Here is a 13,372-nt window from a genome sequence, read left to right on the forward strand (position 1 = left end):
GTTTAACAATGAGGAAACACCACAGTAAGAAATGTAATGGTCCTTCTTTGGATATAGCAGCAAAATGAAAGCACAGTCCTGTGATTATAAAACAAATAGATATTAAAAAGTTCAATTAAAAGCCTGAATAAGGGGATACTGCCAACACATATTCAAACAGATGATGAATTAAACTAACCAGCAGTTGTACCGTGCAACGCTTCCAATGTTTGCATTTTCAGTCTGCATTAAATGCAGCTCATCTCTTCAGAGTTTGGACATTTACAGAGAATATTATTACGTCTTAGTAGTGACTCAACCATTTACGCACAAGTTTAAGACAGATTCATGATAGTCACTATAAGATAAGATAAGATAAGATAAGATATACTTTATTCATCCCAGCAGGGAAATGTAGGTGTTCCAGCAGCCAGCATACATACAAACACACAACACAACACAACACATATATACATACATATCCCACCCATACAAAAAAACATGAGCCCACAGTACAGTTTGATATATGATATATGAAACTCAGGCTAAAGTTTAAAAGTTTAAATGTCTTCTGTCCTTACTTAAAGAGGAGTCGTTATAAAGTGCAATTGCAGTTGGTAAAAAAATCTGTCCTTTTTGCAGTTTAGCTGCCGTAGCCTCCCACTAAAAACACTCTTTTGTTCACACAAGATTTGTAAGGGATGCATGTTATTGTCCATAATGTTCAACAGTTTCTGTATCATCCTTCTCCCCATCACCACCTCCAGGGGCTCCACAGCAGTCCCCAGCACAGAGCCAGCCCTCCTAATCAGCTTGTTAAGCTTTTTAGAGTCACAAGCCCTGATGCTGCTGCCCCAACAGACGGCTGCAAAGAAAATGACACTTGCCACAACAGTCTGATAAAACATGGGTAACATTTTGCTACACACATTAAAAGACCTAAGCTTCCTCAAGAAGTAGAGTCTGCTCTGACCCTTCTTGTAGACAGCCTCAGTGTGGTGCTTCCAGTCCAGTTTATGTTGCTGTTATGGAGTTCATACTGCTCACTTTGTTTGTTTTCAACACAAAATGAGGCAAAACGTCTGTACAGACATCAGCCATTCAGTGACTCTTTTTTTTTTTTTTTTTCTGAAAGAGGCAAAGAAAGGTGACAAATCGGAGCGATCCATGTTGACAGATTTATTTCTGTCCTCAGTAAATGTAATGCCATCAAAATGAGTGTCACATGGCAGAGAAAAATATGACTGCATAAACATGCAGGAATAATATCACAGCAAAAACATTTACACAGACACATTGAAGATGTTTCCTCTCTTTTTGCAAAATGTTTTAACAGTTATGTTTGCTTCACTTTACAAAACAACCAAAACTAGTCAAATGCAGACTCTACTGTGATTACTGTTCTGTGGAACCTAATAGGATTGTCACAGATTTTTAAACTTTGATTCAAGTCAAAATGGAATGATATCGATACCTGATTCGATCCTACAGTACCAACAACAACAACAACAACAAGTACTAGCCAACCATTATTGGGTCAATCCTAGAGATGCACCGATTGGGCCGATCCAGACTAGGGCTGTGTATTTCCAACAACCCCACGATACGATATGTATCACGATACGATACATATTGTGATATACATTGATTTTGGATAATGACCATGTCTTACACAGACTACAACAGCTGTTCTTTATTGTTGAGAATAACAGTAGAGGCATATTAAGGATCGTACATTTTAAAACACTTCAATTCAGGTCCTCAGAGATCATAGAAATACATTAAAATATTTTAATCCCAGAGATATGGCTATGGTCTTTTTGCTAACTGCACCATAGGGCAACTGTCTTTCCAAACTGTCATCACAGCTGTAACATCTGCATCGATACATGTATTTGCAGGGAGCACATGGCGATATATTGCCATATGAATTTTTTTTAGCACAGCCCTAATAAAGAAGCCGATGTTTGAAACAGATTGAACTGACCAGATTGCTGATTCCGATATCTTTTTTTTTATGACTTATTATGATGTAAGACCACAATGGCACCAATTTCTCTCATGTTTGACAATGAAAACAAGTCAGAGTTTGTTCAGCAGTCACCTTATTTAGCCTAATAAAAAACCTCTTCTCCGAATCAGTAGCATTAGATTAAACTGTATTGTCTGTCTTAACAATAACAGAAATTATAAAACAATAAATATAACTTAAATTCAAACACCACATGAAGTACAGACATTAAAAGGGGACTGCTACAAACAACAATCAGGCCCTGGCACATGCACTAAAATGACAGTAATCTGAGAGAACTGTTGGGGTAAATAGTGTGATCTGAAGGACACAGTCATGAGTTCATAGTGCTTACGGCACTCGGTCTCCCTCACTATGAAGTGTGTTTCCCACTTGCAGTTGACATCCACACAGAGCCTGCCCCCAGTTGACTTCCGCCTTTTTCGCCATATCTCTGTCAAAGCGAATGATGTAAAAAGCCATCCATATGAAAGTCTGCAACCCCAGTCAGCCATGTCTCTGTGAAACAGAAATGGCTGGTTTGAAGATAATCCAGATCGAACATGATCGAGAGTGGAAAGTTCCTCAGCTTAATTCCGTAGCGACCGCACGTTTGATAGGGTTATGGCAGGTAGAGGTCTCCGGCTGCCTCTCCTCCTTAGCCTGTTCCGTATCCCTCTTCTTGAACCTCTTTTTCTTCATATTCTCTTTGCTTGTTTTAGTGAGGAGGGATACCTGCGCTGGCTCTGGCTCTAAGCGCCTCAGCTCCAACAGGTAGCCCCTTAAGTAGGTGAGCCTACCTGGGTTTAAGGTGAATGGCATTAAATTGATTTGGCACAACAATTAAACATTGGCTACTGATATCAGCTCATGAAACATTACATGTTACATTACAACATGTGTGTCAACAGGGCCGATACCGATGTTGGACCAATGCATCCCTTGTCATTTCTTGTATTAATTACCCCCAAAAAATCTAATTAGACAGTGCTCTCTAATTTGCTCACTAAAGCTTTTGGTTAAAAATATGACTGTAGCTATGAAGGGTTTCAACGCTTTGTTACTTTTTGATTCTATTGATCATTATGGTTTTAAAACCAATGCATTGAAAAGTATTGAAATAATGAACATTTTTATAGTCTTATGAGTTAAGACAACCAGTTGTGTAACCAGTACAGATGACTCAACTCTCAGACTCAACCCTTTGCTTGAAATGAGTGAACAGTATTACCAGACAAGTGATCACATTTACATTATAATGCCTATAGATAACAGGTTGTATCATGACCAACACAAAACAATGCATTCCTGCATTGCATGGCTTTTTTAAAAGCCTTAAGAAACCCCAACTGTGCATTTTGCTACTTCTTTCATCAGCACACTCTTGGGGCTGTCTCTATTTAATTAGTGATTGATTATCTTTAATTCACATTCCCTTTTATCAAGCTTAATGGTCAGGTCTAAACAGGCTTTGCGGTGGATTTTTTTAACCTCTTAACTCTTCTTCTTCAAGTAGTAACAATAGCAATAATGGTGTCCCAAGTTAAAGTGGCCATATAAACTGTTCGATAATTTATTACGTCCATAAAGATTATTTTAGTGACTCAACTATTGTCTCACTCGGATGTTGTTGGATTCACATCCCGGTAACTTTCACTGTCAAGCTTCTTTCCCTTTTATGTCCCAAGTAAATATATCATGACTTTCTAAAACAAGAGTGAAGTCAAACTCCCTCTGGGTTTGTTGTTCTCAGCTCTGTTGTCACACTGACGGGATAGAACTTCCTTTAGCTTGTTTATTTGTCACTCGGTGGCTAAAACATGTTTTTTTTTTTTTTTTACTTGAGCCCATTCCCTCTCCATTCATAGTGGCAGAAAAATGCAGAGGTTTTGTTACAAGAGTACAATTCCAGTAAAACCAATGGGCTCTCAAAACCTAACAAAAGATTAAGTTTGCTCTAAAATAAAATATAAATAAATAGAACAAATTCATCTTTGGACTGCCTATCTGAAAAAAAAACAAAAAAAACATGAGTTCTACAAACGCTCCCCTAGGTTGGAACAATGAAGGTTGGAGGTGGAGGGGAGGAGGGTGTGCTGAAGGACAGCGGAAGTTTGGCCAAATAAAAGCTTTGTTTTGGTCTGAGAGACTGGTGATAAAGTGGGACATCTACTCTGGAAATTTCACATTTTACCTCAAAGTCAAGTCTTGTGGTCAAATGATGCTTACACATAGCCTGTTTCACTCAGACTGTGTCCTGCTTAAGAAGCACTCTTTTGTCTCACTGTAACTTTAACAACGCCAATGGCCACAGAAAACACATTTCTGGAAACAGCTAAGACGCATAATGTTGTTTATCTGAGCCAGCCATGATAACATATCCTGATTATTTCTCTCATATGGAGTTGGGAATTTCACGGTAATGCGTTTTTGGTGAAAAAAAAAATATTCCCAAAATGTATTATGCTCATATTTCCAAATGTATTGTATTGATTTTTGTTTTCTCACCCAGCCCATATACTTCATCACACTGTTTTATTTCAATGCGGCCATAGTAAATACTATATTACTGTAATGTAGTACAGTATCTGTTGGGGGAAAAAAACTTCCAAAGCTCCTTTTTTCATATAACCAAGACATTCATAGCATTCCACTACATTTTTAGATCTATTCTAAAGGATGTTGAGTTCATCTTTACTTCCACTGGAAGCCATTCAATACACCAGTAAAAAGGGGAAACCCTGTACTATTCATCTCTTGTAGTTTCAACATGTCTTTCATTGCTAAACCAGGGTAATAGTTTTACCTGAGGATTTTTCTAGTATTGTCTGTTGAAAATACGTTGCCAAAGCGTTGAATAATTCATTGCAGGTGTGTTTTTTTTTTTTTTTTGCCAAGTTCGACATTCAATCTGTAAAAGAACAGAGAAAAGAATATGTGAGAAAAGATGAAATGGTAGTGAGCCAGCCCTGCAGGGTTTGATAAAAGGAAAGAGAAAACATTATCATGAGAAGAGAAGGGAGAGAAAAAAGGGGAACATGGGAAGGTGGGAAATGAGAGGTAAAAGCTGGGGCAAAAAGTAAAGGATGGAACATTTACAATGCTAGGGCGGTAAAATGGACCAACGATGGAACAATAAAATAAGTTGCAAATGGATTTATGGGAAAAAGGAAATGCACAGTAAGTAATATGCGACCGTTGAATAGAACTTCCAGAATTTCCAGTTGAATTTGATTTGGCTGATTAACATGGAGTTAAACACACAGTATGTCAATTCCACCGCCAGGGGGCGCTCAATCAAAACAATAACAAAAAGATGACTTCAAGGCTGGCGGGGAATCATGGGAGTTATGCAGCTGCCTTTGACGTAACATCTGGTGTTTCCTTGGCAACAATAAACATTTTCTGACTATCATGGCGGCCGCCAAGACAAGATACGTCCTGTTTCAACTATAAGGCAACTTGGCTTTAATTTCAGTTCAGTGCCAAACACCTTGAGCAGCCTACATTTTTATTTTCATACCTTAAAGACTGTCATTGAATCCCTTTCATTGTGAACCTTTAAGATATAACTTAAGATATAAGTTAATTCCTCGTTATATCATAATGCACAATGAAGCTGTTAGTACTTCAATTATTGATAGTGCAGTCATATATTCCTTGACGTAATATTAACTTATATGACAATGCAGTTTATTGTGTAACACGCTGAAGGTTCTACGTGCGTTAATGAGTCAAGAAAATCAGCTAATACAAGCTGTCCAAAAGTATTGACTTGAATGTAGAGACTTTTTATTGACTGATCTGGACTCAAATGTCTTGATTTGTCATTGATTTTAAATATGACTAAATGACTATAATGTGACTTAAACCAATCAGCATTTCCAATTAAAGACGAGGACTAAATGTAAAAGAGCTGCCAGAATGAACACTGGACCAATCTTTCATTCCAGGAGCAGAGCATCAGAGCAGCCTGCAAACTTGAGCTGTGCTACCTGGCCTCATTCTGCATGGCCTCGTGCTACCTTTCCTACTGTTGTATGGCCTCAATAAGCTGCGTTACATTTTTACCACTCTTTTCGGCTTCCATGGCTCCATTGACGGTCATTGCCAGAGCAGAGATTTGGTGGAACAGCCAGCAGACTCGAGATGCCTTTCCCCAGAACTAACTGATGTTCCGATTTCATCGACTGTCAACTCTAGACTCGAGATCGCTGGAGCAGTCAGGCCTCGCCTCACTCTGCCCTTAGTGTCAACCACCCTTCTCAGCTTCCATCACATTATTTATGTGGTTTGAGGTCTTTTTTTGTTTTAGACTTTCTTTTTCAAGTTTCCAGCCTTCCATATGTGGCACCTGCATTAATCCATGTACAGTGACACAGCTATAAAACAAAGGTGCTGAGAATTGACAGATGAAATAAGAGTCGACTCAGGGTACTCGCGATTGATGTTTGCATCACAGAGTTCCCAGGGGCCGCCCTAAAAAATATATATATATATGTATCGCAGACTGAAGAAAACCTATACTCAGAAAAAAAAGATGTGAAATGATTGGGCTTCCAGCAGCTCTCCTCCTCCCTGTGAAGTCTCTTAGGGACTAAAGCAGCAGGGATTTGTAGGGGTCTGAAGACGAAACAGAAAACCCATTTTCCCTCATGGCTACATCTGCCACTGCAAATTTATATGGCTGTTGTTCTGAGGAGTGGACGACAGATGTGATCAAACATGAAGGCGAATGGAGACTGAGGGACACAAAGTAATCGAGAAGGGAGGAGGGAGAGAACAAAAGCGAGAAGGGAGGGGAAGTGCGGAGGAAAAACATTGTGAGATGAGACGGGAAAGGAAATTTGAGAGATTCTTAAGGGCACTGATGTGCCAGCGACCGAGTCAAATAAACAGATATGAACTGACAAAAGCTGACATCGCTTTTGCTTGTGCTTGCACTTTGCAAAGACTTCCGACTGTCTGCACTGAAGCAGTACTTTGGTACCAAGGCTGCATTATTCAAATTGAAATGTAAGAAGGCTTATTAAGGTTTTGAAATGTCAAACTAGTGCATGGTTGGATTGTAAAAGGTGCAATTACTTAACATTTCCATGACAGAGGGATAATTCTTTCTTTACTTTCCAGTCACAATCCACTGACGTGTTACCGCAGTGCTCACACCAATAAAGACATCACAGAGCCCCAGAAAATATTTCCGCCTTGTTTTTTTTTCGGCTGTTAACGGGAGAATTACTTTAAAACTGAGACTTCAACTTTTTCATTGCAATTCTACATCATCAATTTTTCAGTGATGTGCTGCAGAGAAACACAATGTCACTCCATTATCACTCCCGCTGCTAGAAATGAAACATAAGCCTTGGTACGCTTTTGCTATTCTTCAGAGGGAATTAATGTAGGAGTGCAGACTACGGGGAGTTTTTCTGGACTGCAGTTCTGCAAAGCTGCCATCCTATCGGAGATTAATGAACAAGTTTGTCCGTGGCACTAGTCCTCTCCGTGCCGCCTCTCCTCTCAGCGTAGTTTGATTTATGGACACCCGGCAGTGCATGAGTTATAATTTCAACGGGGTTTGTTTTTCCTCATGAAGATGGAATTTTAAATGTTGTGATGAATGACCCCTTGTGGATTTTATTTATTATTCCGTCGTGATTTAGTTTGTGCAATGTGTGTGTGTGTGTGCCAACGCCTTCCCTATGTGACCGGAGTTCATGCACGTGTGCTTGAATATCACATCTTTGAATATGCGCTAGTAAAATTGCTGATGCTGCATTGCTGTGCAACATCACAAATATATCACCTGTCAGTTGCCATGTCTGGATGAATCAAATACTACGTCTCACCTATTGAATGTCATTGTGGAAAAAAAGAAAAATCAAAGAATGAGTCATGCCCTTCTCTTTTCTTTCTTCCCAACACTCTGTCTGTGCATATGGATTTACTTTATCAGCCACACCATATGTGGCAAGGTGTTTGATGTTTCTGTGATGGTGAGATATTGAATGAACCAAGGAGGAATGGGGAAATGCTCCTTGGTAACTTTAAGGCACCATAGTAGAGGCTTGTGGAAAAAAGGAAGGGCTAAAATAGCAAAGAAACCCTGAGGCATAAGTGTGTGTGATGCTCTACAGATGTGAGTGCAGATGCAGCAGTGAAACTAAGAGAATAACTTCTTTATATTAGTGCTGGAGAGATGATATATGTAGGGGAGTCGACACATTAGCAGGCATCAAGTCCAACGCCTACAAGTAGCTGTACAGTTAAAGCATTGTTTGATTATATTAAAGCTCCTCTGAAGAATTTTTTTCCTGTTCATGAAACAGGCTGAAATGAATTATCATGCCTCTGTATGACCTACTAACACAAACAACGTCGTCAGCGAGAAGGTAGATCATTTCTATATGGTCATGATTAATGCCTGAAACCAGTGCCACAGCGTAAGTGTCATATCAAGTTAGTAACTGTACACTGTAGAAAATGCTTTTTTTTTTTAATTTAAAAGATTCTTTATTACTGACACATTTGACTCATAAAATGAAGAAGGTTGGGATTCTTTGTAAAAAAAAAAACAAAAAAAAACTGCTTACTCACGTATAGGACAAAATCAGCAAAGAGATTAGAGGTGCCTTTTTGTCCACTGGGGCGCCAAAATCTATACAAACAAAAGTGTCCATTTCTATATCTGTATTTTTTGCAGGGTCCCAATTTTTGACTTTTGATAATATGCTGATTAAGTGCTGATTTTGAGAACCGGAGCTCCAAAATTGCGCTCCACTGCAATTTTATTTTCCTCCCTAAATTACTTCCTAATGCCGTCCAACCACAGGGCTGTCCTGTGTTCCACTCGTGTTCTCTGTTGTCCTTAAAAAAAGTTAAGAAATACTTCAGATCCCTTCAAAGAGTCTAAAAATAGCACAACAAATTAATTAAAGATGATTTTAACTTAATAATAATAACACTATTATATGTCACTTATAATACTGCTTAGAAACTTTATTACATTTTAAAGCAGACCTGTTAGTATTTGTCAAGCTTCTGGAAAATGTACTTGTCTGACATTTCTTTGTTGATTTCATCAAACTTGAGTCTGCTGTTTCTCTATGAGAGAAACCCAGAAAGGAGCCTCACCAGAGGGATATGGGATGGTTGAAGAGGGGGCCTATTCAGGGGAGTTATATCTCCCCTGAATCTAAACAACCAGATGTGAAGATGTTTTTTTGATTTATTGTGACTGACACGTTCCTGGGATATCAGTATCTCTGATGGCCCTTTTCAGCAAGCATCCATAAATTGCTTTGAAAGAAAGACAAGAAAAGACACTCTTATGGATGCACTGCAAAAATGTAGAGACATTCATTGTAGAGATAGGATAGTGGATAAAGTCGGAAATCAGGGAAAGAAGTCATTTAAGGATACCTTTCCGATAGAACAGGACAGCTGTCGTTAAAAGTAACGCATTAACACCAAGATTCCACCAAGTGTTTGTGTCTGCTCTGCTGGGTTATCAATATTCACGATTGTTCTGGTTTTCCATATTGGATAATTATATTTGAAAAAGTGCACATCTCTCCAGTTTGAGCACAAAATGATTTTTTTGTCTCTGTAGGCCTCTGTTAGCTGCCTCACATTACTCTCACATATTGAAGTGCTGATTGCCAAAGCTCTTCAAAAGCTGGCAAATGGTGCTAATTGGCGTTCAACCTAATATAACTGGCACTAGAGCCGTGATTATAATTGTTATTGTTCGAGGTGGAGTCCATTTTCTATCATGTGCATGTGTTATTTTGCACCACATGAAATATTGACGTTAACAATTAAGTCTGATTATCAAATTGTTGTGCCTCCCTCTCTCACAATCTTTAATCCTGCTTTTTTTTTCCCCCCACAGGGTGGCCTCATCGCCCTCCTCCTCCTAATTCTCCTCTTCACCCTCGTCCTGTACACCCGCCACCGGTGGTGCAAGCGTCGCCGGATCCCCCAGAAGAGCGCCAGCACCGAGGCGACCCACGAGATCCACTACATTCCCTCTGTGCTGCTGGGGCCCCAGGGTAGGGACAGCTACCGCGGCTCTAGAGGGACGCACCAGCATGGGAGCTCCGTCATCGGCATGCCGATCCGCGAGACCCCCATTCTGGATGACTACGACTGCGACGAGGAGGACCCCGGTGGACACTCGCATAACTCCACGCCCAACCAGCTCCACAACAAGCTGAACGATGGGAAGTGCCAGGAAGACTATGGAGTTAATATTGGCATCGGAGGACACACTGACATGATGTGCAACCAAAATGAGATCAAGCGTAATTTTGATAAACGAGGTAAGTCGCTTGTCTAAATACATTATCCTTTATGAACAATTTAGAATAATGGAAATGCAGATCACAGTGTGCACATAATGGAGATTGATAATGCGATAGCTGGAGGATTAACAGCATGATGCTGGTTCTGTCTCAATCACTCTGCAGCATACACTTCCTGCCATAGAAAATCTGTTGCGCTCAGTGGTAGTTGTCCTGCTTTTGCAAGCATGATTTGTACATCCGTTAAGGCTCTCAGTGCCAGCTCCCCAGATGGACCAGCTTGGACAGTTCACTTTGGCTCTGGCCAGCCCACCCATGTTCCTGATACTGTAGCACAGCATGTATTGCTTACATTTTGTCGCGAATAAGCACTTTTGGGTGACTCACTTCTTAACTTCACACTGTTTGTGAGATAAGGAGCCTGTGTTCTGTGAGTCATGTTATCAAGAATGACCTGTGTCGGAATCAGTACCTGAGTCTGAGTCAGGATCAGCACTATTGGACAGGTATGTGTACATATACAAAGTCTTACTTTTTACATCCCTCTCAATGAAAATACACAGAACTAGTGGTTATTCTAGAGTCTGTTAGGGCCCTAGGCAAGAATCAACTGAGGGGGCCCTAAAACCATGGTGCATCACCATCGCGTCTGCCAGCTGACGCTTACTCCTCTTCCTCTTTTTTCTCTCCTGTAGACGGATGACTCCTCTTCATTTTTCTTTTTTGACTTTCATAGTCGAACTTTGGTTTTCACAGCAATAATGCAAGCACAATTTGCCTTGAAGGGCATTGACAATGAGTGCTGTCAGATGGTTCCCCCCTTAGGGAGGTTTCCTACTGTCATTGCAAAATTTGCACATTAAGGGCCACTGCTTTGGTTTAAGTTTTATGAGCCCTCAAGGGCCCCCCTACTGGTCTGGGGCTACAAGCAGTTGTGGTTCGATATTCACTTGCAATAATAACAGGCTAACAGATAACAGGCTAACAGATTTGGCATCACAATCGCTGTAATTTTGACATAAGAAACGTTAAATTAATTGATCATTTAGTTAGTTAACAATGTGGTTAGTAAATGATCAGTGGCATCGCATTGCAACAAGGTCAGTTAAAAAATTTAGAAAAATGTCAGAGAAGTTGATTGAACACTCAGATTTTTTAGAAATAAATGACTATTCAAATATTCGAAAATTAAGACCAATCCCTAGGAGATTACAGGGTTCCCTTCGGTCCTTAAAAAAGTCTGAAATTAGATTTTTAAAATAATACCATCGACTGAGACATATCTTTACTTTTCACAGTCTTATGAGCAATATATGAGTTTATTTATTTGTCATTTACTGCTGCGTCTTACGTGCACAAACCGCAAACAAAATAGAAATGAAAGAGTAAATTCAGGATGAATGAAATTTGGCTTTAACATGAAACATTAGGATGTTTGTGTCCAATTATTATTGCCCAGGTATTGCTCCTGACACTCTGACTGCTGTTAACTGTTAATCAGAGCAACAGCCTGTGGAAAGAAACTGTTGCTGTGTCTGGTTGTTATACAGTCCTCTGTATTCCCTACAAAAGGGTGCGAAGAATCCGCAGTGATGTTTTCTGCAAGTTCCCTGACTCTTGACATGTATTAGTCCTGGACAGAGTGCAGGTTGGCAGCAGTGATTCATTTTGCAGTCCTTGACAGTCTGTTTTTGTCAGTTCCTGTCTTGTTTTGTGCCTGATCCAAACTAGACAGTGATGGAGGTGCAGGCTGAATAATAGTGATGTAGAAATTTGATCAGCAGCTCCCAAGGTAAGCTGGGCCCATTTCCTGCTTGTGTCTGCACTGGAAGCCCTGATAACTTGAGTCTGCATAGAACAAACTTGTTGGCATAAAAACTAATTAGTGAGTGATGAAAACTTGAGGAGAATTATCTTGTTAATTTAAATTGAATAAACTAAATGCTGAGTTGATTGGAGGGTGTATTTTTTAGCTAAATCAGTTGCTTGGCATTTAGTTGGCGGACAGTTGAAAACTGAGGTGCTCAGTTTTGTCTCTTTTCTCAGGGGTGCAAACCTCCAAGTGGCCTGATGAACTGTACTTAACACAGTAAGGGGCCTCCAAGCAAGGGCTAAAATGATACAGTTCCATGAGTGAAACCTTTTAAATTGTTCGCTGAAGAGATTCCTGACACAAGTCATCCAAACGTAATAATCTCAGGCTGTGTTGCATTTGTTGATATCACATCCTGTTGAACCTGGGGTGCTCCTCTGCACAGTCAGTCTTCAATAATTAAAGGGTTTCTGGCAGAGTTGGAGGGTGCCCTGGTTCATGTCATACTGAATTATTCATAGGTGAGGTTTGCGAAATGGGTAAGCATTGCATGCCGTATTAGACTCTTAGTATTTATCACTTTACATATCTTTATTATGACAGTTGTCTGAAGTCAACTATACATTGCTTGATAAAAATAAATATAAATTAATACATGTACAATACATGTTTCTGTTCTTTTAAGTTTTTATGACAGTGTTTCTTCTTCATTCAAGTACATTGAAGCTTTTGACGCTTGAAAATAGTAAAACCAAGACTTTATTGCACAAGAAAATAATAAAATAAACATTTACAATCAGAGGCGCTGCTTGTCAACAGGCATGGCAGGCAACTGCTTGGGTCTCCAGACCAGTAGGGGGCCCCTGAGGACTCACAAACTTAAACCAAATCACAGGCCCAAAATGTGAAATTTTTGCAATGACAGTAGGAAACCTCCCTAAGGGGGCCCCATCTGACAGCACTCACTCACATTGCTATGCTAAGCATTGCATGCATTATATCCTGTGAAATCCAAAGTTTGTCAATTAAACTAAACGAAAAATGAAGAGGAACTATCTGTCTATAGGAGAGAAAAAGGAGACAGACGAATAGGAGTAAACATTGGGACACTGGCAGAAATAATGGTGATGAACCCTGGCTGGAGGGCCCCCCAATTGATTTTTGCCTAGGGCCCCACTAACTCTAAAATCCCCACTGTACCATTTATTATAATGGTTGAAAATGTGTTACATTTTATTTTTAAACACTTTTTATTTTATCTGACTC

General features: G+C 39.8%; 1 protein-coding gene across 1 annotated transcript in view; it reads left to right on the plus strand.

Moving 5' to 3' along the window:
* The window catches only part of LOC132992124 (astrotactin-2-like), a 307,673-nt gene that overhangs the window by 84,317 nt on the left and 209,984 nt on the right, over positions 1–13,372 (plus strand). Inside the window, exon 3 of the mRNA XM_061061275.1 lies at positions 9,882–10,311. Coding sequence (XP_060917258.1) covers positions 9,882–10,311 — 430 coding nt within the window. The remainder of the gene's footprint in view (positions 1–9,881; positions 10,312–13,372) is intronic.

The sequence above is a fragment of the Labrus mixtus genome, chromosome 17 (assembly GCF_963584025.1).
Source record: "Labrus mixtus chromosome 17, fLabMix1.1, whole genome shotgun sequence".
Lineage (NCBI taxonomy): Eukaryota > Metazoa > Chordata > Actinopteri > Labriformes > Labridae > Labrus > Labrus mixtus.